The following is a 26,820-nucleotide window of genomic DNA, read 5'->3' as shown; positions in this document are numbered from 1 at the left end:
GGCGGAGGGGGCGGTGGGAGCGGGGGAGGGCGGCGGTGGGTCCCCGCCTGGCCTGGGGAGGGGGCGAGTCGGTGCCCTCGGGGCGGTACCTGCCCGGGAGCGACGCGGCGTTTCTGCTGGAAAACCTTCCTGTTCTGTGGTGGTTCCCGGCCGGCTGACTCAGGCACGGAGCGTAATGCGTGTTGTCGTCTGTGAACCCGTGTGTGTGTGTCTGTGTGTACGTGTGCACTCGCACATGGAAGATGAGATGCAGGGGACTGTGAAGTGCAGAAGGCTGACCTTCAGCAAGCCCCTGAGTGTGTGCACAGGCACACACACACACCACCCCTCGCTAAAGCGCAGTCTTCAGCCCTTCACTGAGTCCCATTTAAATCTCCCTTCTTTCCTTCCTAAACCTCTCGACAGAAATAACCCTTTAGGAGGCAGAGGATTTCCTCCTGCCCAAATTGATTGCGCTGCTTGTTTTCTCACAGTCACGAATTTTTGCAGTCCGTAGCTTGATGTCAGTTATGCTCGAAATATGTAAGCTTTTCTGATGATTGGTGCAGTCAGCATCCTCAGAAGTTTCAACGTTATCCTTCAGTTCCTTGTACTTCATGGCTTCGCTGCTATTTAAGGTTCCATTATAGCAGTCTGAAATCCTTGCTGCTGCCTGTAACTCAAATTTCGGCGACAATCTTCTAGCTAAATCCCCGATGATTTATCTTACGTTTGCTTTACGTTTGTTTGTGTTTTACAGCTTTAGCAGTGAAAAGAACATCCACGGAAGTAATCGCATTTACTTCTTGTGCATATGTTGAACTAAATGCTGGTGCTTAGATTGTTTCTAGGTTATGATCTGAAAAATAGTCACAGGAAAACCCTTATAATAGGTCTGGAATATTTATTTTGATAGTCTTATAGCGTGGGGAAATTTGTGTATGCTTTTTGGACGATTATATACTGGGGCTGTCATATGGCTGACGAACACACCTAGGGCCCTGCGACTTCTCAGGAGTGACGTATGCCTTTAGGATGCTAGTCGGTCGCCAAGTGCTTTATGGGTCAGTGCTTTCCAGCACACTTCTTTTTCTGCACCACCCTTCCATAGCTTGGAATCAGCAGAAGTCGGAAAGTCATTCTTCCTTTGTGACGGAGAATAAAAATGCTGGCAGAACGTTTTCTTAAGAGCCTACACACACTAGCTTCCCTGAGGCCCGAGGTGACCTGGGTATGTTTTAAAAGGCCTTAAAAGTGTATGCTGTTAAACTTCAGACAGATATAAGGGAAATTTTAATCGCATTACTCAAAGGAGTAGGAAAACACATGGTAAGATGGAATGAAGAAATAATTTGCCTGTGTAATGTTTTTGTGTTACATTTGATTAGGAGCTTCCAGCTACGGTGCTGGTGCCCAGCTTTGGGTAAATGCTCTTTGGTGCAGCTCTCCTAAAGGGCTAACCTTAATATTTGACAGCAGCAGTTGGCTTAGTTGGTTCCCTGTGTTTATTAAACTTTGTGGTCAGTTTGTGTCATCAAATTTTGTTACGGAAGTGTTCTCTGAAGCCTTTACAATTACAGCACCTTAAGTTCCATAGAATTTGCTGTTAAGTCACAATGAAAGTGCTACCTCAGTCTCTGATGTACTCCAGAGTCTAAAATGTGACCTTACTGATTACTGCCCTATAGGAAAGAACATGTGTTTTATCTTCTCCCTGTTGTAGCTGACTGCTAGGCATTGAGATTTTTGTAATGTTATTTACTTACTGTGTTGGGTCAGAGAATGGAAGGAACAAGGCGATTGCAGATGTACTTAATTAGCACCTGATTATTCAAGCATGTGATCTTAAGTGTTGTGATATATTTGCTTACATAATGGCTATGAGAGGTAGTAAGCAGTAGATTATTGCAGATTTTGTGGTTGTGTCCTAATTTTTAAGGACAAAATATAGAAGAGAAATAGGACTTAATATGCCTACTATCGCATTAGTTTTGTGAATGTCTCACTCTCTAGTGTTAAGCTTATGAAATCTGACCATTCTGCTATGACACTGTATGTCTTGTCTTTTTTTTCCCTTTCCTCGTGAATAATAGCAAATGCTTTTTTGGGGGGGTGTTTTTTTTTTTTCCCTCCTAGTTGCACCCATTCTGGCTCTTGTAACTGATCTGTTTTGCCATATTTAGGGCAAGCTCTCTTCTAAATAGAAAGAATTATAGACGTACGTTATTATCAAAAGAATTACTGACTTGCATTTCTGTTCCTGGCAGTGACAGTAGCTCTTCACCAAAGTTGAAGGGGCTGTCTCACTGTTGCCTCTTTTCATTTGTGATTTCTTCAAGTAAGTTAAAGGACACTAAGAATGGCAGGAAATTGAGTTTTGAGCTGTAGCACAACAAGCCAGTTTTATGACTTCTTACGAAACAGAAAATGTCAGATCATAAAGCTGACCCCCAGCTTCTCTTATTTTTTTTATCTCCATCAGAAACAGCGCTAAAGCTTCGTTCTTAATCTTCTTTCTTGTGCGTCTCCACTTTAAAGAAAAAGCAGTTAAAAAATGTTCAAGCCAGGCAACTGTTAAAAAGCTGGTACTTGGAATTGCAGCAAAGTGAGTGTGTTGTGGGCAAAGAGCAGGCAGTGCATCAGCTTTACGTAACTGTCTGCCGCGGGCATGTGTGGTTTGTATTGCTTTCTGCCCCTCCTCTTCTCTCCTCTCTTCGTAGGGCAAAAAGACAGCTAATTGATGGGTAAGAATTTGTCATGCTTCCCTGCAGGAATATGACATCAGAAGTAAATTAGCCAACCTTTGTTGTCCTGCTTTACTTCCTTTTTTTCTTTTTTTTTTTTTCCCTTAGTCACTTGCATGCTGCAGTCCTGTTGATAAATGTGTCTTAAGTTTTACATTCTTTACAGGTATAGTCAGTTCAGTTGTGTCATTTCCTTGGTGTCATATTTTTTTAATTTTTCGTCCTCTATTCTGCTTGTTGGGTAAGGGGACTCGGGCATAAACTTCAGGAAAATTATAATAAAAGTTCTTCAGTGATTATTCTCCTGATTCTTTTTCTTTCTGGCTCTTTGTCATCTGACCTTAATTTGTGCATTGCTGTCTTGTCTGAAATGTTTGCTCCTAGTCCAGCTTGTTTGCAGAAAAAGTGATTTGAATCATGCTTTGTGAATCTACACTGGAACAAAGTGGAAGAAATGCAGCCCTTTTCTGCAGTGCGTAAAACGGGGTGAATAGCTAAGTATATAGCTCGGGATTGCCTTTTTTTTTTTTCCTTTTTTTTTTTTTTCTGTGAAATGTGATTTTCCAGATAACTGAGTCATGAGGGAAGACTTCACATGCACAGCATGAGTGATTTAGGCACAGAAATCCCACAGAAAGCTGCAGGACTTGCATGCTGAACTGCTTAAGAATTACAATCAACTCACCACTCCCCCACAGTCTTTCTTGATTAAAGCTTTGGGTTATCAATCTGGGGTCAGGTAGTCATCATTCCTTGATTTAGGGGGTGGTCGGAGCTAGATGGGTGAGTGGTAAATGGGGAGGTAGCAAACCAGGGCAGATGGAGCCAAAGGCAGCAGTCCACATGGATGTCGGTTTAGCTGTTGCTGAACTTGTTGTGCCCCTGTAGCATCTGGGTTTGGTGGAGTTTGTAAGTGATGTGTGATGCAAGACTCTGAAACGGCGGCCTGCTCTTGAATAGCACTACACAGGGATAAAGAAATCGTGATTTCTAAAAAGTGTGTGAATCTTGAATGGATGTAAGTTGTGTGTGCTTTTTAGAAACAGGGTTTAGAGGTGAAAATTGCTCCTGTAAGTGCTTTATTCGAATCCATTGCCTTCGTAATGCTACATGTTGTGAATAGCTTTATGATTATCTCAGATAAGGCTTAATTTTCTGTACCTCTTAACTCCGTTGTCATTGACTCTTTCCTCTCACAATGTTATCTGGTTAAAAACCTGAGTCAAAGTCAAGTTGTCTTTGTAGCTCTCAAACACATGAAAGTCAACCTACACAGGAAATGTGCACAAAGAAATGTCTCCTCCTCCTCCTCCCTTTCGTTTCACGGGACTCAGCCTAATAGAGATTGGCAAATAAAAGCCCAAATATTGTTTGTTCTACACTTTTGATGTAAGACCCCTAGCTTATATCTAGCATATTTTCTATAGTATTAATTGTTTTTGAAGAACTCTTATGTAATTGGTGTTACTGAACAGATTGAGCTAGCTTACGTTAGGGAAATTCTGTTCCTTTCCACAGATCTAGTGGTGATGTCATAACTGGAAGATAAAATACTGCATCTAGGGGCTATATTTATCGCACTGAAAAATACTGAGTAGAGATGCATTAAGTGATAAGCTTTACTGTTGCTTTTTTGTGACAGTTGTGCGGGTATTTTTAGTAATATGAACCTCTTAATCATGGAAGATAAAATTTTTCAGTGTACTGGCTTTTTGCACATAAAACACCCAGCACAGACCTTTAATAGTTTAGAAGAGCAAATGAGGATCTTCTAAAATGAGGTGCATGACACTTTCAAAGAATGGGCTGTCCTTGCATCTTAATTGTTTTTTTGGAATTTAATAATAAACACTTTAAATTTTGAATTTATTTCTGGAACATTTCTACCTGTGACAAATTTGGCTATCAAACATAATGGGTTTTTACTTGAAAGAATTCCTTTCATGTTTTTATAAACACTTTTCCCTATTTTTTATGAAGAAGAGAAATTATAAATGTTGAGGTATGTTCGCAGATAGAGTAGTGATGCAGTTAAAGTTTAAAAATTAATACATTTTTACATTTTTTTCACTTTTTAGTTAAGTTTTTAAGTACTTTCATGTTTCATATGAACAAGGAAATGAACCTCATATCTCTTTGAGTGTTCCTCCGAAGTCAAGGTGATGAGGTACCAAACAGGTACAATCCTTTTTGTGTATTCCCTTTTGTAAATTGAAAGGAGGGTGCCCTAACTTTGTGTGTTGCCATCACTGGCTGGTTTTTGGGTCTCTCTTTCAGAGGGTCAAGGGGATTAACACCCAGCTCTGCGTCTGATTCATAGGCAGAAACGCTGCCTCACTGGTACAAGAGGAGTAACAACCGTGGTTAGAATAGCTTTCTGGTTCTTCATGTGGGCACAGAGGGACATAGGGTGGTTTTTATCAACACACAAATTGGTTTAGTTATATAGGGCACCAGTTTTACCACACTGAACAACACGATATGAGTAGTATAGACCAGCCACACTTACCTGGGTTGTTCCACTGGGATTTTTTCTCCAAACGTCTCGGTTGGGTTTGCTTAAGGGTAGTGTGGGAGGAGAGAGTAGGAACTGGGGTGACCTTTCTGGTAGCAGGAAGCTGTTGGTGTGGCTGAGCCTATCTTGTGAAACACTGGGATTTTTAAGTTCTTGAAAGACATACAGAGCCAAAAGGAAGATGTACCTGATCTGTGCAGTGACACTAAGTCTTGTAATGTAAAAAGACAGCTTCAGGCTGTGGCATGCATACATGCCACGTCTAGTAAGTCTTCTAATCCTATTAAAAAAGGCAAGAGTTCAGTAACAGGAATAAAATGCCTTCAGATAGCAGGGTTAGCAGAAGTTGGCTGTGATGTGGCCAAGCTAGATGTCCTTTTTATGCTACTCTTAAAAAGGGAAACTCTAAGCACTCTCTCATTGTGTTCGTATCTGAAAAATACGGTAGAAACCACATCAAGCTAATCTCAGAAACCAAGCGTTAGTTTAATACAAAATGTTAGTAGCCATCTTCTGGATGGGGAAAATGAGGTACTTTTGACAAATGGCTAACTCTAGGCTTATTTTGAAACTTTCTTCCTAGTGACAGCATTGATAAAACAAGGAATATGTGGCAACTGGTAATGTCATCATGCCTAACCTTGTGAGACCTCAGTGCTTAGTTTACAGTCGTAGATGTGAAGGTTGTGTTGAGTTTGGTAGCCTCAAACCTCCTTCTAGACTTCAGGTGCGTCAACTACTTTGGAAAGAGGAACGAACAAATGGATGTACAACCACATTAGACAAGCCATTTTCAAATGGAGAAGTAATCCTAAGAGATTATGAATAAAAAAAAATAAAAAAAAATACAAAATTGGCAACTTGTTATGTTGGAGAGGCACTGCCAACTGTTCCTACTGAAATGAAGCTATTGCACAGCCAAGACTGTGGGTTTGAGCTGCCTCGGGCTTAGGTCTCCCACTTCCTGGACAAGTGCTGTCACAGCTCGCTGATTTTAGTAAAACGGGCACCCCCTTTGCCAGCTGTGTTTTTGATGAAAATGACTAACTTCTTCTGTTTTGTGCTGAAGTCATTTCAGACTCCCGCAGCCGGGGCTCACAGCATTTGTCAGGTTGCGGATGCCTTACGGCTTTGAGTTTTACAGTGAAAGTGGAAAATATATTTCCATTTTAACATTTCACTGTTTGTTCCACTTAAGCATCGTTTCCGTTATCGTAGGGTAAGATTAGCCTAAACTTGGTACAGTCTAATGTACTTCACAGTCACTCTATAGCCAAAACATTAGATATTGAATCACCCCCCAACCCCATCCCTGGCTGTGTCTCCTCCAACTGTGTTTGGAATAGACAGAACAATCTAGAAAACAAGCCTCCAAACTTTGGGTGGTGTAGACATAACAAAATCTAGTCAATATCTATCAATATTACTTTATTTCTGTTTGTAATCCCATTTTTCTTTCGAGTTACTGTTCAAGGTGCTTGGCAGAGATTTGTCATCTTCCTTCTTGTAAAACGTGACTTTCCAGTAAACAAATTGAACAAAATTTTGGTCTCCAACTATTGTATGATAATTTAACATATTCACAAACTTGCTTTGTGCTTTTGAACAATATTTAGCTTTGAACAATATTTTCCTTTTTGACAGTAATCCTATTAATGTTGACTGATTATTGTTGTAGGAGAGGTCAGAATCATGTCCTTGGTGAAGGTGTACGTGTAGTTTGAATTATTGAATGTTTTTTAGCTTTTCCTTGATAAATCTGAAATAGTGACATGGAGAAAGCCTGAGAAAAAGTTATTGACAAAAGGATGCTTACAGTATCAATTATCTCCTTATTGCAGAAAGTAAGGGTGGTTTTCTTGTTGGTTTTTTGGGGGTTGTTTTTTTTTTTTTGTGAAGTAACACAAGCTCATGTTTAAGCATTGCTTTGGTTATGGTTTGTGTAGTTAACACTTGCTTTTTCTTGTTGGTTTTTTGGGGGTTGTTTTTGTTTGTTTGGGTTGTTTTTGGTTTTTTTTGTGAAGTAACACAAGCTCATATTTAAGCATTGCTTTGGTTATGGTTCATGTAGTTAACACTTGTCATCTTTGAGGAGTGAGTGATGCCTTGGGTAAAGCATGAGACAATTGGGATGAGAGCCTTGAGTGTTCCGAGTTCGATTGTCTGTTTTGATTGTGGTAATTGTCATATTTTGGAATTTAAGGGAAACAGTATTTAAGGCATTTCTAAGGAATGTACTGAAGCATTAAGACTCTTAATTGAAACTCCACGGTTGTGGTCACAAAATTGACTTGCATCAAATGCGTAGAATAAATGATTAGGAAAAAGAGTTGCACAAGCTGTATATTCTTCAAACCCTTTTCCAAATTTTAGAATGAGAGTGTGTAATTCAAACAAATGAGCAGCTTGCTAAAGCTCTGCAGCACTGGGCCACACCAGATGATGAGCGATGTGGCCCATGTTCCTTTCTCACATACCTCAATGCCTTCTACTGAGTTTGGGGTTTTTATTTTTATTTTTTTTTAATATCCCCTGTGGTATACAGGTAGCACTAGTTAGGTCATCTTCTCCTCTCCCCTCATGATCTGAGCTTCCTGGACTGCTGCTTTTTTTGTTGGTTTTGTTCAGCTGCCTCATAACCACAAAAACCTGACCTACTGGAAAGTGCCTGCCCCTAGATGTATGCATCATCTCTCTAGCAGCTGAGAGATCCAGAGAATTGTCCTTTGGGCCACATATTTTGTAGGATTGCTTTAAAATGCTTAGTCGACACTCTTTAGCTCTAACAGTAGGGTTGAAAAAACTTGATATGATCTGTTGAGACATAAAAACACGTTCTTTAAAGAAAGGCCCTTTAGCGTTCATTATTGTTGTGTGAGTTGTGTTTATCTTTGCTGCTAAACTTTATTAAAGCTGTGAGTCCCATAGTGGATGGAAGAGAAAGAAGACCACAAATCAAAATGAGAATCTTTTTAGTAGAGCCTGTTCTTCTGCATGCAATGCATAAAAAGCATGTTCAGCTGGTCTAATGTGTGTGTGGGGTTTTTTTAAGCTGTTGAAATTTCTGTCTGTATTATCTCTCTAATGATTTGATTTACTGATATCTTAAATTGAGGAGCTTGAATACTCCATTTTCCAGTTACTAAGAAAATGAGATATACTGAAAAGTCAGGCACAATTGACCTTGTAATAAGAATAAAGAGGGTTTGCTCTTATTGATTAATAATATCCTCTGATGTAGGTATTATTGAATTAATGATTTCATTTTGGGCTAACCGGTACTATAAAGTAGGAAACTCTTTCTGCTTAACTAGCTTTATTCAAATGCACAAGCAATAAAACCTCTGTGTTGTCAGTAAAGTTGAGACATATGAAATTTTTCTTAGAGTTTTACTGCAGAATTTTTGAAGACATTTACTTAGCTGTGATACAGGAAACAAACTCGAGAGTCATTTTTGCCTACATCTCTCAAATCAAATCTCAACTGTATGTTCCTGCAGTTTAGTTACCATGATACTTCTCCAGAAAAAAAATAATCCCTATTTTTCTTTATCCCTCCTCCCTCCCCCCCCAAAATGAATTTGCCATTTCTAGCATTTTCCTGGAGTGTTCTCCATTAGGAAGGGTTGTGCCTGAACCTTCCTACTGTACTTGGACTTTTAAGTGAAACAGGCATATTATATTTAGAGAAATGCTCGGCTCTTTCAATCGACATTGATTTTTTTTTTTTTATTTTTTTTTTTTTCAGCCCAGATGAACGTAGGCTAAAATGGAAGCAGGAGATAACTGTTGAATATTGAGTTTGCTCTTGGTGACATCCCTGTCCGTTTCCTAATTTTACAGGCTTTGCTATTACCTCTGCTTTTATGGTTTACTTGTTTTGTATGTTCTGTGCGACTTTAGAGTGACTGGGATCTGTTTTCTGAACTGGTTCTATAAAGCTGCTGTTAAGTAAAGACATGACCTTTCGACTTGCAATTCTTGGAGCTGTCACTGATGGTCTGCTGAAGCTGTTGGTTTGTGGCAGCTGCCAATAAATCCTGATAAACCGTTGTCCATCATCAGGGAAGACAGTGAGAATGAACAGGAAGCATCCCTGTGTGAAACCTGGGCGCTGTATACGCCATTTTGGGATCTCATAAGAGGAGCTACAGAAGGTGAAAGGGAAGCTGCCTTCTTAAAAGTGGTATCTGAAATGGGTGGTGGCAGTTGAAAGTGATGAACACTTTAAAAAGTCACCAAGGCAGTGGACATAGCAGTTGCGGAGCTGTTATTCACCAAATTGTGCAAGATTAAAATGGGAGAGCACTCGCTGAAATTTGGGTTGAATCACAGAAAAGACAAGGAGAAGCAAACATATGCATAGAATCATAGAATGGTTAGAGTTGGAAGGGACCTTAAAAATCATCTAGTTCCAACCCCCCTGCCATGGGCAGGGACACCTCCCACTAGAGCAGGTTGCTCAAAGCCCCATCCAGCCTGGCCTTGAACACCTCCAGGGATGGGGCATCCACAGCTTCTCTGGGCAACCTGTTCCAGTGTCTCACCACTCTCACAGTAAAGAATTTCTTTCTAGTATCTAATCTAAATCTCCCCTCTTTCGATTTAAAACCATTACCCCTTGTCCTGTCACTACACTTCCTGACAAAGAGTCCCTCCCCATCTCTCCTGTAGGCTTCCTTCAGATATTGAAAGACTGCTATAAGGTCTCCCTGGAGCCTTCTCTTCTCCAGGCTGAACAACCCCAACTCTCTCAGCCTGTCTTCATAGGAGATGTGCTCCATCATTCTGATCATCTTTGTGGCCCTTCGCTGGACCCGTTCCAACAGGTCCATGTCCTTCCTGTGTTGAGGACTCCAAAGCTGGACACAGTGCTCCAGGTGGGGTCTCACGAGCGCAGAGCAGAGGGGCAGAATCACCTCCTGTGACCTGCTGGCCACGCTTCTCTTGATGCAGCCCAGGATGCGGTTGGCTTTCTGGGCTGCCAGTGCACCTTGCCGGCTCATGTTGAGCTTCTCATCCACCAACACCCCCAAATCCTTCTCCTCAGGACTGCTCTCTAGCCATTCTCCACCCAACCTGTATTTGTGCCTGGGATTGCCACGTCCCAGGTGCAGTTTGTTAATGTGCAAGATCATTGAGGCAGATAGCACTAGCAGATACAGGAAGGCAAATTCACACACATCAAAACCATAACAGATGCAAATGGAATAGGCAGAGATATAGACTTCACTAGCCATAAATAACAGCTGTGAATGTTGGGGGAGCCTGGAGAAAATAGTTGGCAAATAAATGACTAAGGTGTGTGTGCTGTCCATGTATCTTCTGATGATTATGTTGGAGATGGAACACCTCCTTAGCCTCACCGCTGGTCTCAATAACATGCTGCTGTTTTATTAATGGGTCTGTGTTATACACTCTGACTTCTAACTAGAAAGTCTTCAAGGAGAAGAGCCTTATTTTGTACTTTGTTTATAGAACTTAAACCAGTTGCTTGAGCTGTTCTCGAGTTACTGTTTGACAAACAGAGGCTACATGGTACCTAGTAATCTTTTTAGTAGCTTCTAAATTCTAGAGTAACTAGTGGAAGCTTTTTTTTTGAAAATTTGAAAAATGTTGGTCCCAGCCACAGTCTTTATTAGTATAAGAGACTTCAGGTATTTGTTCACCAATTTCACAACTAATTCCTATAACCATGCAATAGGAAAAACTCTTGGAAGCTAGCTTGATTTATAATTTACAATAAATATCAAGCATATATCTGTTTGTATCATACCGAAATTCCAGTATTCAGAATTGTTTCTGAGTAATTCTTTAGTAGAGAAGAAACCTAAAAGAATTAAACAGAGAGAAATGGAAGTCTTTTAAAGAATAACTCTACGCTTCTAGTAGAGTTTGTCTCGGAATATTTACTTTTCTAAAAGAGTTCTCATATTGACCCAAGGTATGTTACTGTCCTCTACTAATAGTTCCACTTTTGCTGTTAACCTGGGGGATGGGAAGGAATAGATGTCCTAGAAGCCACAGGGAATGAATGCACATGTGTATGCTGTTAAATGCATAATTAGTTGCTTAAATCTGGATTATAATCCCCAGAAAATGAAAGAGCAAGTAAAATGCTGCATGGAAAGTTGCCATTGGGATGAAGGGGGTGAGAGTGAGATCTACACGCACACACATTTTATATGTATATAATGCTTAGTTCATTTTTTTTTTTTCCTTTACAAAGTCCTGGTCACCATTCTGTGTGGTTTTGGGGATTTTTTTATGAGGGTTTTTTTATTTCCCCAACATGCTTATAAGCTTCACTTTAAAGGAAAAAGATTGAAAAATCCAATAGGTTACAGATCCCTAGTTAAAGAGAACTGACTAAAACGATTTAACTGTCACTTAAATGCAGTTTATGTAAAACACTTTCAATTGCTATGGATCACTTTAATTTTGCATGAGGAGTCTCACTCTGGCAGAAAAGCCATTCTGTTGCAACATATTTTTCAACAACATTGGGTATAAATCTCTTTGGATTCTTTTCGGCAGAATTTGCCTCCAGAGGTTGTGGGTTTCCATGGCACCTAATCCTTATTTAGCAGACACACTTGGTATTTCTACACAGCTGTGGAATGGCAGCAGTGGACTTCTGTTCTGCTTTCCTGCCTCTACTGCAGATTTTACACCTTTGACCTTCTAACATATTGACTGCTCTTGAAAATTTTCTGCAGAGATGCATGAAGGAGGAGAGAAAAAAATAAACAACCACAACCTACCAAACCCACTTCACTTTCTTGAAGGGCTGTTGCTAGATCTGGGAATGTGATAGTTGATACTTGCCAATTGATGGGATGGTGGGGAAAAATGATGTGGATCTGTTCTGTGCAGTTATAAATTCTGATCAGATTTCATTAGTTATTTTTAAATACATAAAAGCTGAAAGTTACTGGACTTTTGTGTTTTACTGGAATGTACTGAAGTGCCTTATAAGCCAAATTGCTTAGTTCTTTAATAGAGTATTTATTAATTTGAAGTCTCCGCAGTCTCTAGAGGATGATGTTTCTCTGGAGTGTTGTGGCTGTGGCCAGGATGTGTTTTAGGAGAGATTGCTTTTGGTGCTGAACTGCAAATAGCTGCCTTCCTACTTAGCTGGGAAATTAACAATCTGGTCTGCATGGGTTTGTGGTAAGTTTGTGTTACAACAGGAATTTGAAGAAAAAGGCATGATGTTGTAAACTGCCCTATTGGTAGAAGATAAAAACTGATGCTGAGGAGAAAGCTAGTAAGTTAAAATGCAATATGATTGTGGTTTTTTTCCCTTAAGAATTGTGAAATATTTCTTTCAGAGGCCATTGTGGATATGGTGTGTTTTGGGTTTTTTTTCTGATAAACAAGAAAACTAAACCACTTATTTTGTAGAAGCATTTCGTTATCTCTTCTGCTCTTATAATTTTTATCTAAGTGTAATTACAGATTATTGGTTTTGATTTTGATTGTCCAGTGGCTACTAGTGACCTAAATTAGGGTTGATTGATTTTAGCACTTGAGTGGCGTTTATGGGTTAATGGTATAGGTTTTATGGGTTTTTTCTAAAAATAAAGAAGTAATAGTCAATAGCGTGAGCTGTAGGGACTATTTTGTGTCATTCAGAAACAATAGAGATAGGGAAGCAGAGGTCAAAGCTGTCTCTAACATGAAGTATTTTTGTAACAAGTTTAGAATTAAATTTTATTTTGAGATTTCCTTTGGGTTTTTTTTCCTTGAAAATCCCAAGATTAATGCTTAGCTATTTACAGATGAATAAACTTATTTTTAGACTACTAGCGCTGAAAAAATGCAAAATGTGGTTACAAAACAAGTATTTAGTACATAGCCTATATTTGTTCAAGTGAAATTGTTTTTATGTAGGTAAACAATTCTGCTTTCAAGCCTCCGTCTGAGTAGGACCTTATTTGTAGGGAGCAGTTTAAGACAGATTTACAAATCATTACAAGTAGGCAGGTGTAAAAGACTTCTGAATTTTTCAGCAAATGAAAACATCAGGTGTAACATAAAGAGGGGAGAAGCTTCCTGAAAGCTTAATGAAGATGATAGCATTTTTCTCTTTAACCTGCTGTTGGTTACACTTCTAATACTTACTATGGTAGAATTTCAGTGAAATAAATACCCGTGCAGCAGTATGGAAGATGTCATGAATCTAATGCAGAAATGCTGAAATACTTTTTGCACAAGCAGTCTTAAGTCTTCCACACCCTTCTCTCCAGCACTAGAAGCTGCAGTAAATAGATATTTTTTTGGTTGACCTTTTGGCATAGTCTGAAAAACTGACTCTGGAAGACCAAAGTGCTAATTTCTGCCAAGTAGAGTTGAATCTCTCTTGTTAAGAGTGTTGCTTTTTGGAGAGTACCAACTGGCTGGTTTGCCTACAAAGGTTGAACTTGCATGATCTACTTAGTTGTCTCCATACTTGTACTTAAAGCATAATATTAGGCCCAGCATTACAGGGTTTCTATATATTATATTTGGTTTTATGCAATTTGAAACAAGCCATGAGTTGGTTAGTGTGAGGTCAAAGCTGGAGGGGCCAAGCTTCTTCCAAAACATAATTGTAATATCATTTGGAAGGCTAGAAAGGAGGACACATTAAGAGTGCTCGTGATTTAAGATTGCTAGTGAGAAAGCTGTGAAGCTCTGGTGACCCAGGCAGAACCATCACTACCAAAACTTAGTCAAAAACTTACCTAAAAGTAATTTTTTTTTTCCAAGATGAGCTGGTAATAAAGGTATAAAAGGAAGGAGGGAAAGAAAACTGGCTAGTTGATTTTGGTTTTGGTTTGTTGTTTTGTTGGGGTTTTTTTTTCCCTGTACGGTAGTATCTTCTGCATAATTTTATGCTACGCTAAAGAAATCATGTAAATAGTGTGAAAATAGTATATGTTTATAAAGGTAATTTTTTTTAATGCTTGCAATTTGCTGTTGAAGTTAATTATGTTGCAAAATTTTTGCAATGTACTGATTTCTGTAAATCGTAATTTATGAAATGGGAAAACAACAGCTTTTGAAATGTGCATAAAATCAGGTAACAAGAAAAGACTGAGTGCTGTTTGTATGTATTACGCCATGAGTATGACTAGAGCTGGCATGTGCTCCTTTGATGCACTTTGTCAGAAAACATCATTCTAATCTTGTGTACGTATGGTACAGATGATCTAAGACATCTTAATATATCATTTCCCCCAGTTTTTTTTTTTTTAAATTGACATATTTTACTAACTTGCCTATATTGCCACTCTTGCACAATCAGTCAGTTCACCACAAATGAAGCCAATTCTATTTATCCAGGCAAGAAAACTTTTGTAGGTCAGACAAAATCCCTGTCTACAGGTAAATGAGAAGAGTAAGTATAGAATGAGATCTTCCTCCCAGTTTAAGCTCTTATTTTAAAACGCCTAAAGAGTAAAAGCATCCCCACCAGTCCCCTCAGTAAAGACTTCTGTACTAAGCACTTTCTTGAGGTTCGTATTTTTTGAAGGATGTCAGCTGATTTCAGGCATTACATCTGGTTATTTTGTAAATAATTACACAAAATAGCAGACTTAAGGAAATAAATTACAGGAGGAGATGGCAGTACTTCTTTAAAGAAATTATTAATTTAAAATAAATATTAAAAATTATACAGGTATCTGTACTTTCCACAATATTTTCGTGCTGAAAGGTCTGACATTGATTTTTATATTTTGAAATGAAATAGTGAATCATTGTTTTATAGAGCTTTTCTAGGAAAGAAACTGAAGATGGCATAGGGTAAGAATCATATGAAGGAAACTAATTTTTTTTTCTGTATTGTATGCTTCTTAGTAGTTACCATGAGATTCTGAGTCATTGGTTGCAGAAGGGTCATTGCTCCTCGATTGAACTTTGAATTCTAAGTGTCCTAACAGAGATATATCTTGAGAATATGAGCATCATGACTTTTGAGCCTGTCATGTTCTGTAGTTCGAGGGCTGCGAAAGCAGAAATTAAAATACTTGTGTAAACAGTTTAAGAGTAGTATGTCTAATAACTTTTTTTATAATTGTAAAGCTCCATACAGACAGCCAGTTACCCAGCACCCAGGCTAAAATGTGAAGGAAAAAAATGCCTTTGTGTCCTGCTTTTAAAGTGTGAGGGTAGGGGGGCAGGGAAAGGTACTAATTTATAGTTGTCTGTAGTTTAACAGGTCTTGGCAGTTATTCTGACTGTAATTTTGGCAAAATCAGCTGTATTGCTTACTACCATATAAAGGTTCATCAGGGGCTTAGGAGGGGGTTAGGATGATGAACTGTTGAGTTCTGCTTAGTCCTTTAATTAAAGAAGTGGGCAAAATACTCTTACTATTGGGAAAAAAAGTATCTTAGATATGATTTCTAGACTTGTGATGTTAAATATATGTCAGGTAACATTTAAGTATGTAGCACAAGTAAGGCATTGAAACAGACGCGTTCTGTTCCCTTCTGAGTGTTTTTAGCTTGGTTTCTATGGCAATGGAACCTATGCAGAGTGTCAGGCCTCTTCTTCCCCTGTCTCCAAAAATAACTTCTAAATTTACCAGCCAGTATGAGCCAAAATTAAACGGGAAGGGGGAGGCTCAAAGGTAGCTGGGTTCTTACTGGTTTCAAGCAAACTGGTGACCCCACAGAGGAGCAGCAGTGCCCTGCGAAGACAAGGCAGAGTTGCTGCAAGACAGAAGGATACAACCACCGCTGTCTGTGCTGCTGGAATAGGTGAAATTTCCACCTTGCTGGGGCAGGTTCTGCTGCAGTTGTGGCCTTTTATTGTCTTGGTTTGGGTTTTACCCCAGTGGAGTCCCCTGAGAGGAGCTGAAGTTACTGCCTTGAGGAGAGACTAGCAGACAGGACTAGTTATTGAACAAGAACCAACGAAAGCTGGTTTCTATTCATGGAACAACTTGTGTTTATTATTTTAGGTGTAAACACTCAAGCTGCTTAGTTCACTTCTTATGGTTTTTATGACGGGGTGTTCTGTAAGGAGTCATGATTTTTCTTGAAGTTGCTGCATTAGGATAACCTTGATGCCTTTCAGAATTTCTCGAAGGTCTGTATAGTAGAAGACAGGATGAATAGAAATGCTTGGTCCCTGAATAAAAGCCCTACAAAGTAAAGACCTTTTGAATGCACTAAAGGACATAACGGGACTCTTTTGTATGAAGTCCTTAGGATGGAATTTTTCTGTTTCCTAATTGGAGTTGCTATAATAATTGAATGATTTGTTAACTCAGTTTTTGAAGGCAAGAAGTCCCATGCATGTGGTCTTCTCCCGTCCTCATGTTACTTTCATCAGTTGTAACTATTACTAAATTGCAGAAAATTTGGAGAAAGGGAACTTTCTTGAAAGTGGGTAGAAGACACAAAATTAATTTCTTCGGAAATGGCAAAGTGGATTTTGAGTAGTAACATGCTCTTCGACCAATGAGCTGCTGTTGGATCTCTGTGTGTCTTCAGGATAGCGACAGCGCGTGCTATGGCTTGGTAGGGTGGTTGAAGTGGGGGACGAAAGGAGAGGAAGAATGGAGGTAACAGACAGAAATCCATTAACTAGGCTTTACTTCTTCCCCTGCTCATGGACCGGGTTGTTGTGGTGGGGTGGTCAGGACTACACACACATCCCAGATGAGGGTGGGCGTACCAGCCATTAGTGTAGAAGTGTGCCAGTAATGTGCTGTTATTTGTTTCATTGCTTCATAAGTTTTATTTTAAAAATTATTTTATTTTAGCTGTATCCATTGCAATACTAGATTTTTCTTGTGAATGATAGTGCTTAATTTAGAACCATAACATTTGTAGCTCTCAGGCTGTTTTTCTGACCTGCTCGATATTTTTAGAATTGAGTGTTTTTGTCTTCTCGCGTGCTTTCTGTATCCCTAAAATACATTGGGTTCTTTTGAAGTGATTTTGTTTTCTTTGGCCTTAACTACTCTAAATTGCTATACATATTTCTCAAATTACTACTTTTTTTAGGATTGCTCATTAGCCATTCAATGGCCTGATTGCTCAGTACCGCAAACCCCTCAATAACCCCTATCAGTTCCATTGAAGGTGACTTCTTAATAGTATGTGCTTGTGTGTGTATTGTGCCTGTGTATATATTTCCTTACATATGTGTGTGCATATATATGTAGTTCATATTTCTAGATTAACCCTTTAAACTGTTCTTGGAATACAGTATTTGGAAGGACTCCTGAAAAACAATTAAAAATGCTTTAGCAAGTAACGCTGTCGCTTCTTCTAATTTGATATATTTAAAGAGAAGCGTGGGGTAGGAGCCATATGAAAATTGCATGAAGTTGGTCTGTTGCACTAATTTCTTCTGAAGCATTTTCTGTTTTCCCTTGAACATCTTTTCAATTTACCTGCCGGCTGTAGGAATGTCTTCTACGCTTTTAATTCCTGCTGTTATCCTTAGTTTTTCATTAGGAAGAAAAGCACAGGATTTGTAACGTGCAGAACTTGAACATGAGCCAGCAGGTGTGCCCTTGCAGCAGAGAAAGCCAATGGTACCTTGGGCTGCACTGGGCAAAGCATTGCCATTAGGTTAAGGTGACCCATCCCCTCTGTTGGGCATTGGTGAGGCCACAGAGCTGTGCCCAGGTCTGGTCTGCCCAGTACGATACTCGGAAGCCATCAGGACATGGTCCTGGACAACTGGCTCTAGGTGGCCATGCTTGAACAGTGGGGTTGGACCAGTTGGCCTCCAGAGGTCCCTTCCAATCTCAGCCATTCTGTGCACTTTGATATACTCTGCATATAAAACAATTTTGGTATGAATGTTATGCTACTTAACAGAGAATTTAATATTCTTTCTTCTGAGAATGTGCTTTTTCCAGTAATCTGATTGTACTTTACCTAATATGAAATTAATGTAGATATATCCTTAATACTTTGCTGTTGAAATTAAAATAATATTTTTCTGCAAGTTGTTCATAGAAACTACCAATTTGAAGTTACAGAATTATTTTTTTCAGATATGTTCAATTTACTAATTTTATTTCCTGGGTTTTAAATATGGAGCTTCAGCAGCTGCCTTCTGGGCATCTTGTAGTTCACACTAGTGTCAACTAGCAGTTTTTTTGTTTAATGCTAGTACTCTTTCTTCTTGAAGTTTGATTCATATTTGAAACACTATCAATTTAGCTAAAATAATCAAAACCTCCTTCTTTAAGTAAAGATATTAGTTGCTGGAGCTGAATTCCACGGTTTTAATCAACCTTTTTGCATATCCAAATTCTTCTTTCTGTATATACTTAACTGGACATGTCTTTTTAAAGCTGCATTTTAAGAAAACAAACAACCAAAAAACCCAGCAACTTAAAGTTGCATAGGGAAAGGATTCTTTCCAGTCTGTGAAGAACAGGAGATTGTTTTGAAAAGTCTCAAAATTTGAGTGGAGAAGCTTTCTGACAAGTGCAAGAGTATAAAAATCCCAGTTATAGGAGTAGAAATTTGTCGTATTTTTTATTTCTTCTAATTTAGTACAACAAAAGACAGCGTTGCTTACCTGTTGTGTTTTTAAACGGGTTAATACATTTTATAAATGCGTTTAAGGGGAAAAATAAAGTGTAAAGGTGTTCAGATATTCATATAACAGGAAGTATTTTATACTCAGCATTTTCCCGTGTAGTAAACATTTTAAAAAAGCAGATTTTGAAGACTCTGTGAACATGACTGATGAGAAGGAACCCATTGGCGGGGGGGGAGGGAGTAAAGGCAGTTAAGATTATCTTTAGCCGTTTGCTTAAAATGATTTAACTGGGCTACTTAAAGTAGTCAATGTGTGATGTGCTGTTTTGTAAATAATTTTTGGTTTTGTTGAAGGGTAATCTTCTCTCTTTTTAAAGATGGTTCTGCCAGTACTAGATTGTGGTAGGAAGTATTCCCTGAACGCCTCTGAAATGTGTGTGTTTTTCTTCTAAGCTTCACAACGAGGATGACCCCCCAGAGCCTTCAGCAGCTGAGCAGCCTTCCACGTCTACAGAGACAACCCAGACACCCCAGACAGCAGCCTTACCTGAAGCAGATACTTCCCCTCCACCTTACTGTAGCATAGCTGTAGAAGCAGCTGCAACCTCAGGTATTTTTCTTACTTAAGAGCTTGTCAGGGAGGAGTGTGTATGAATCAGCACTTGGTTCAAAGTGGTACGATGCTGCGGTTGGTTTTTTTTCCTTTTTTTTTTCTCTGCACACACAATTGCAGTAAAAAGCTCTGCTTTCATGCCCAGCCCTTTGCCTGCGTTGTTCAGAAGAAGCGAACTTCTAAATTACACTGATTGTTCCAAATTACTAGGCTAAGTGACGTTCATTAATTAGTGTAATAGGTTTTATTTAAGTCTTCGTGTGGTTCAGTTCCACATTTAATCTACATCTCTGAGTAGTGCTCTGTTATTAGACCTCATTAGCAATTTTCATTCTCTCTTTGTAAAAAATACCCAAACCAACAAAGCGTTGATTTGTCAAAACTTAAATTTCTTAAGTGTGTGCTACTGTTTGGTGAAAATATTGCCATGAAAAGATGCATTTTGCTTTACAACTTATTGTGGAAAATGAGTAACAAATCTTTTTTTTCCATTTATTCACTGCTCCCTTCCTCATGAGGTTGCAACTTTTCTTTGGGGTATGGGAGACTTAACAGCAGGCAACATCCAGGTCCCTCTTTAAGCAAAAGTGCTTGGATTTGCGTCTTCCATGTGCCAAATAAATATTTTAACGGTAACCTCCAGCCTAATTTTTTAATGTTGATTAAAGAATCAATTTCCTGTCCCTGTCCTTTGAGACAGTGTTTGCAATTAAATACATAGCTATGTGGAATTATCCCTATATATAACACCTTTGTGGTTGTATGATGACAAATCTTTTTACCGTGTGACCTGTGCTGACAAATCCTTACCGCATAAGCAGTCTTGTTACAAACTACTGCTGGGTGTAGGAGGAAGCTCAAGTTTAAATAGCTTTTATTCATTTGCTTAATAATTCTGTTCTATATGATGATGTTTTACCATTTCACTGTATAATAATGAAGTCTGTAGTCCGTTTTGATAGAAGGAACATTTCTAAAAGAATCAGGTAAAACTGAAATCTTGGAAATACTGATTTTCACAGAACAACTTAAGTTACCAACAAGGCCATGCTAATAAAAATGCAGCATAATTGTTACTGGACACTAATTGATGTTAGTAATTAAAAACTTTTTTTTTAAGGATGCTTCTGTGCATATCTTTTTGTATGATTTGATAAAAAGCCTTTGATTGGAATGCCTAGAGATGTAACTCAGCAAATGCAACTTTTTTGTTCATAAATTTTTTGGCTCCTAGCAGCATCAAGATTCAGTTTTCTGCCTTGAGTAGCAACTAAAAGCCCCATTCACTATTTTATTTCATAAAAATAAGTTGTTGTTTTTTCTAAACTTAAAAGAACTTGAAATACAGATATCACCAATTTCAGACGCTGTTGAAAAAAAAATAATTCTTTTAAAGCTCGGTAGTTATGTGCATGCAAAATTTAATATTCCTGACATCTTTCTGGCTTAAAAATGCATAACCTCTTTATTTTGAACAGAAACACACAATGAATTTTATCCTGTACCACCTCCATACAGTGTAGCTACCTCTCTTCCTACTTACGATGAAGCAGAGAAGGCCAAAGCTGCAGCCATGGCAGCTGCTGCAGCAGAAGTTGCCCAACGAGTAAGTGATATGATTCTGCTTGATTTCAATTTTCTGAAACATGTTAGGCTACTCTAATTGTTTCTGAAAATTGGGCCCATATTATGGCCTATTTATTAAAATAATGGGGGGCTGATGATTTAAATATTTTGGATGCTTAGGTTTTGTGTAGAGAGTCTAAGTTAGTTGTAAAGTACTATCAAATGTGTCTCGTATTCACTCTTGGAATTCTGAGGCATAGCTACTGTCTAAAAAGCTTTAAAAGCCAATTTTTGCCCTGTTTTAATAGTTTATCCAGTCTTTTGTCATCTTTTAATTAGATATCCACTACTAATGTTACTCTGTAGAGTTGTTGCTGATATTTAGTGTTTTAAATGGTAAAATAAAATAAATTAATGATCAAAGTAGGCCATTAGAGAGGCAGGATAATTCCAACATTCTTGAAGTGGTAAAACCCCAAATACTGTAGACCTTTTTTTAAAAGGAAAGGTCCCTGCTGTTTGTTTCATGAAAACTTTTAATACTGAAGTTCAAAGAAATGTTCCAAGTACTTAAAATAAGAAAAAACAACCAAACCATGCCACGAGTTACTGTAAACAGTAAAGCAATAGGTATACATTCAGCACTTATAGTTTTGTAAGAGTTAACAGTATAAAGAATAAAGTCTTCAAAATAGAAAAATGGATATCTGCAATTAGTGTTAAATGTTAATTTTGGGATATAAGAAGGAAGAATTTTACTTAAAAGTTTTGGAATGTGGAAATTCTGTTGTTTGGTCATATCAGCCATAATATACTATACCCAAACTAGGCTTCCAGTGCTTTCATTAAAAATCTCCACCTTGAGATCAAATGTGATTGTGTTTGAGATGCATTTAAAAATCCCACTGACTGCAGTGTGCTTGTGACTGGAAAAAAATTTCTGCTCACGCAGCGGGAGGCTGTTCCTTCCTTGACTGCTGTGCTGTGATCACAGTGTGCAACACTCACTTTTGAGGTATGCACAGCTAAAATTAAATTGAATTTGTGTAACGTCGCCAGTGAAGGCATTACACAAGTCTGCTTTACTAAATGCAGCAGGGAAGCAGGAACATTTGCATGGTTACCTGCCAAGTTTCTGCGATGAGGTGATGATCCCCAGTTGAAACCTTTTAGCTGCTTTAACAGGAGCATGGATTCTATGTAGTCTGGCCTTGCTGCTTGTCTTATAAGTAAAACTTTTTTTCTGAAATATTGGTCTGAATGAAACACTCAATCTGAAATTAGAAACCTTTTAAACTTACTTGGAACATTGGCAACCCAAATCTTAACTTATAAAGTACCATTACCGGTCCTGTGACACTTCAGACAGGACACGTGCAACTCTCTTGCAAGATTCTTTTTGCTTTAACTTTGTACATGTAGAACCCCATGGAGTAAAAGTTTCAGACCCACGAGCAATCTTCCTTGACCTGAATTTCACAGGGAAAACCTTAGGCTGGGGTTCAGCCAATTTCAAGAACAAAGCTATGGAGGAAAAAAAAAAAGACAGTGGTTTTTTTTTCCTTGTAATTTTAAGCTTTTTTTTTACTTTGGAGAACTCTTTCAAACATGTTCAGGTCACAATGTCAGAAATACCTTTTGCCTTTCCTCAGAAAATCTCTTGGCTTTGGCCAAACTACAAGTTTTTGAAAAATTAATTTCCACAGTTGATATACACAGCTTCAAATTTTGTAAATGTGTGGAGATTGTCTTGCATGAACAAGTTTAGACTGCTCATAGCTCCGAAGGACTGCAGGTGTGCTGTTGTCAGAAAACACTTTCAAATATTCTGTATCAGAGTAGGATTATGGGACTAAGAGTAGATATACTTTAGGAATGCCTTTGACTGTTTTTGGTCAAAACACTGGAACTGAGAAAATGGGAATTTCTGATGTGCCCTGAAGTAGTTCTGTTATTCTTGGCCTTTGGTCAGAAGGGAAGAGGAAAGCTGCTTAATTCAACTGCAAGGGCATTAATGGTAGGTGGAGGGAAGAAGGACACTGACTCTGAGATTCTGAAGCTTATGTGTTTTAGGAGAAGTCTCGTTTAGGTTGGGCAAGGAGGTAACTGGCTCAGAGTGAGCACAGGCAGTAATCAGAGAGGATGGGTCTAAGTCAAAATGAGAAAAGGCAAAGGTGAATGGAAGGCAGAAGTATGGAGGGAATAAAGGGATTTAAATGAGGAAACAGGAGGGAGAAGGATCAGCTGGGATTGATGGAGAAAGGAACTCAAGTGGGACAACATGGTACGACAGGGAGAGGAGCTGAAGCTGGTGTGTGAGAGAAGAGGAATAGGGAGGGAGAAGGAATCTGGAGTTAAGAGGTAGGAGAGTAGGATATGGTGACAAAGTGAGAAATAAACTTTTACATAATCTACTTTTCCAAAACATAAAGTAGAGTTTGAATGGAAGGCAGAAGTATGGAGGGAATAAAGGGATTTAAATGAGGAAACAGGAGGGAGAAGGATCAGCTGGGATTGATGGAGAAAGGAACTCAAGTGGGACAACATGTGGTACAACAGGGAGAGGAGCTGAAGCTGGTGTGTGAGAGAAGAGGAATAGGGAGGGAGAAGGAATCTGGAGTTAAGAGGTAGGAGAGTAGGATATGGTGACAAAGTGAGAAATAAACTTTTACATAATCTACTTTTCCAAAATATAAAGTAGAGTTTGACATTGAAGAGCTAGCTGCTGACACCACAGGAATTTCACTGATGTAGGAACACACCATTATTCCCCCGAAGCAGAGATTGGCTTAAAAGTTGTAAATTTATGGCAGCATTAAGTTAGTATTGGATGTCTACTCAGTGTACTTAATAGCACAGTCCTAACTGCTAAAGATAAAATTTAATAGAATTTCTGACATTGAAGAGCTAGCTGCTGACACCACAGGAATTTCACTGATGTAGGAACACACCATTATTCCCCCGAAGCAGAGATTGGCTTAAAAGTTGTAAATTTATGGCAGCATTAAGTTAGTATTGGATGTCTACTCAGTGTACTTAATAGCACAGTCCTAACTGCTAAAGATAAAATTTAATAGAATTTCTACTCAGTTTGCTTCTGTGGATTTTTTTCGTTTTCTCTACTCAGTTTGCTTCTGTGGATTTTTTTCATTTTCTTTTTCTTTTTTCTTTTCTTTTTTTTTTTTTTTTAAAGCACATTCACACACACAAGCTATAGTAAAGAAACAGTAAAAGGTTGAGATTTGGGGAAAACAGTAAGAAATGCTGAAGTTGAGCTCCAGTTCTATAGATGATATTAAAATTATGTCCCAGCACAATTTTAATTAATGCCGTTTTAATTACCTTACCACGTGATACTGCCACAAAATCCCTGCCTTATTTAATAACTCTGATGGACTTAGACTGGAGTGGACTAAGACTGTGTAATAAGACTGTCTTAATCTGGCAGATGACTAGAATTAAAAAAAAAAGAAAGACAAAAGGTCATGTTATAGTTAAAGTGGTACTTTGCCATCTTGAGGGGAAGGATTTTGATCCTTAGCTCTGAATAGCCATGGAAGAACAGATAAGTCACTTAACTACATACCAGTAGTGCAAAGTTTAATTCTTTTCTCGCTTTTACTGTCTTGGAGATCACAAGCAGCGGCAGCTGCAGGCAGGATCTGACTTGTATGTTACACTTTTTGCAAAACATACACAAATGATATAACATGTAGTTTTTTCAGTTTTTATTTTCAGCCTTATGAAATCCGTGTTTTTACCATTGTGAACTCTGCTCTGATCTCTGCCTTTAGTTTCTTCCTTGTAAAATGAGGATATATTGCTTCGTTACTACAATAATGTGAGCAATTGGAAAAACATAAATGTCCTTATGTAACCCTGAGTGATACACGAAGCTGATAATTGTTTCATGGTATACTCCACAGTGTGCAATAACGAAGGCTACAAACCTACTCTTTGAGCAAAAGAGAATGGTATAAAAAAGGCAGCACATGTAATAAACAGCTTCCTTTTTTTGTTCCCCTAAATCATGTAGCAATCCTACAAAAACCATGAGCGTGATCGTGTTAAAGACTTCGACACAGGCCCTGCATCCACACTTTGTGTGAACAATCTAAACCTAACGTTTACTGAAACTTTCAGTACTTGTTTTTGTAGTTCTTTGTGTAGCTTGCCTTACAAGAATAGATTGTGTATGAAGATTTATTTTTTTCAAATGCTCACAGATAGCTCAAGGTATCAAAGAAATTGTAGCAGCCCTTTGTCATCAGTAGAGATAGCATTAGTTACCCTGGCTTTCGATGTTTTCCTTTTCAAAATCTCAGGGTCAGTTTTGAAAGGTTAATTTAAAGGGGCAAAAATATTGCTAACAGTTAAATGACTTGTTTATATGTTGCAATGAATGGCTTTTACTTAATGCTTTTCAGTTGCATTTGTCTTATGTTTTTCTGTTTTTACATGCTTAGCACGCCCAGTTTAGGGAGTCTAGGAGTCTGTTTGATGAAATATTCCTCAGTCGTCCAGAGGTATGGTATAGTTCTCTCTAGTTTAGACTTTAACTATGAATTTTCCTGCTGGCAAACAAATGCTTCTGGGGTTTGTTGTGCCTTTTTTCTCCCCACCATTAACTTCTCCATATTGTTTTGTATGCTGAAGATATCATTTATGGGGTTTATTAAGTAATTTGACCCTTTCTTCAGTAGTTTTTCTCTGTAAATCCACTGCATTGAGAAGAGCTGTGTCTCAGTTATCTAAGGGGGTACTGAAAACTTGGGTTCTGTAGTTGATATAAGGTGGTTGTCTCACTATACACCATGCTAGGTTTCAGTTTGAAAGAAGTTAAAAAGCACGGGAGGGGTTTGAAAACAGTCTTCTCTCTGCAGAACACTACAGAGGGCACTGTAGTTTAAGGAGTAAATAGGTTAAACTTCAATAGATGCTGTGTACCATTTGATGTTCTTTTGCTTACAGAAATTATTGTGTGACATGCCATTTATGTTGACAATATATTTTGCTGTTTAGGTGTTTCTCTGGTCATAGGAACAGTAAGTTTTCTGTTTATACAGACCTCGGCATATCTAGCAAACAAGTAATTTTGTCCATGAACCTTAACATGGCTAAATTTGTCAAAAATCAATATGAGATACTGAAACAGTATTATATACTTTATGGATTTGTGTGTGGTGTTACATAATATTCTTCTCATTAAGAAGAAAAAGATTTAAATACAATATGTAGTTATTCTCATTGATAAAAATCTCAATATCTAATAGAAGTATTTCCATGAAATTATTTAGTTCTAAGCATCAGCAGAAAGGACAGTCATCCTGCATTGTCCTTTTTCATTCCTCAATGAATGGTGGCAAACAATTATATTTTGAAGAAAGAGTGGGGCAGTTGACACCAATTCTTCTCTGGTCATAGGAACAGTAAGTTTTCTGTTTATACAGACCTCGGCATATCTAGCAAACAAGTAATTTTGTCCATGAACCTTAACATGGCTAAATTTGTCAAAAATCAATATGAGATACTGAAACAGTATTATATACTTTATGGATTTGTGTGTGGTGTTACATAATATTCTTCTCATTAAGAAGAAAAAGATTTAAATACAATATGTAGTTATTCTCATTGATAAAAATCTCAATATCTAATAGAAGTATTTCCATGAAATTATTTAGTTCTAAGCATCAGCAGAAAGGACAGTCATTCTGCATTGTCCTTTTTCATTCCTCAATGAATGGTGGCAAGCAATTATATTTTGAAGAAAGAGGGGCAGTTTACACCAATTAGATTAAACAAGAGCACTGTGAAAAACAGACAATATTAGTGGGGCCTGAGCAGTGGCCAAATAATGTCTTCCATCTACAGGACTGGTCATAAAACCACACAATACTA

The 26,820-nt window shown here is 38.2% G+C and overlaps 1 protein-coding gene across 3 annotated transcripts in view; it reads left to right on the top strand.

Annotated features, from left to right (window-relative positions):
• The first annotated feature begins 1,129 nt into the window (after positions 1–1,129).
• Positions 1,130–26,820, top strand: part of NDFIP2 (Nedd4 family interacting protein 2) — a 44,794-nt gene continuing 19,103 nt past the window's right edge. Inside the window, exons 1-4 of one of the 3 annotated variants that reach the window (XM_014955511.1) lie at positions 1,130–1,210; positions 19,197–19,353; positions 20,835–20,962; positions 25,389–25,448. In XM_014955511.1, coding sequence (XP_014810997.1) covers positions 1,145–1,210; positions 19,197–19,353; positions 20,835–20,962; positions 25,389–25,448 — 411 coding nt within the window. In that variant the 5' untranslated portion in view covers positions 1,130–1,144. Of the gene's footprint in view, positions 1,211–3,720; positions 3,742–19,196; positions 19,354–20,834; positions 20,963–25,388; positions 25,449–26,820 lie in introns of those variants that run through there. The other 2 variants (XM_014955513.1, XM_014955512.1) reach the window with 2 other exon arrangements.

This window comes from Calidris pugnax, unplaced genomic scaffold, assembly GCF_001431845.1.
Source record: "Calidris pugnax isolate Ruff unplaced genomic scaffold, ASM143184v1 scaffold153, whole genome shotgun sequence".
NCBI lineage: Eukaryota > Metazoa > Chordata > Aves > Charadriiformes > Scolopacidae > Calidris > Calidris pugnax.
This window is presented reverse-complemented; position numbering and strand designations above follow the sequence as displayed.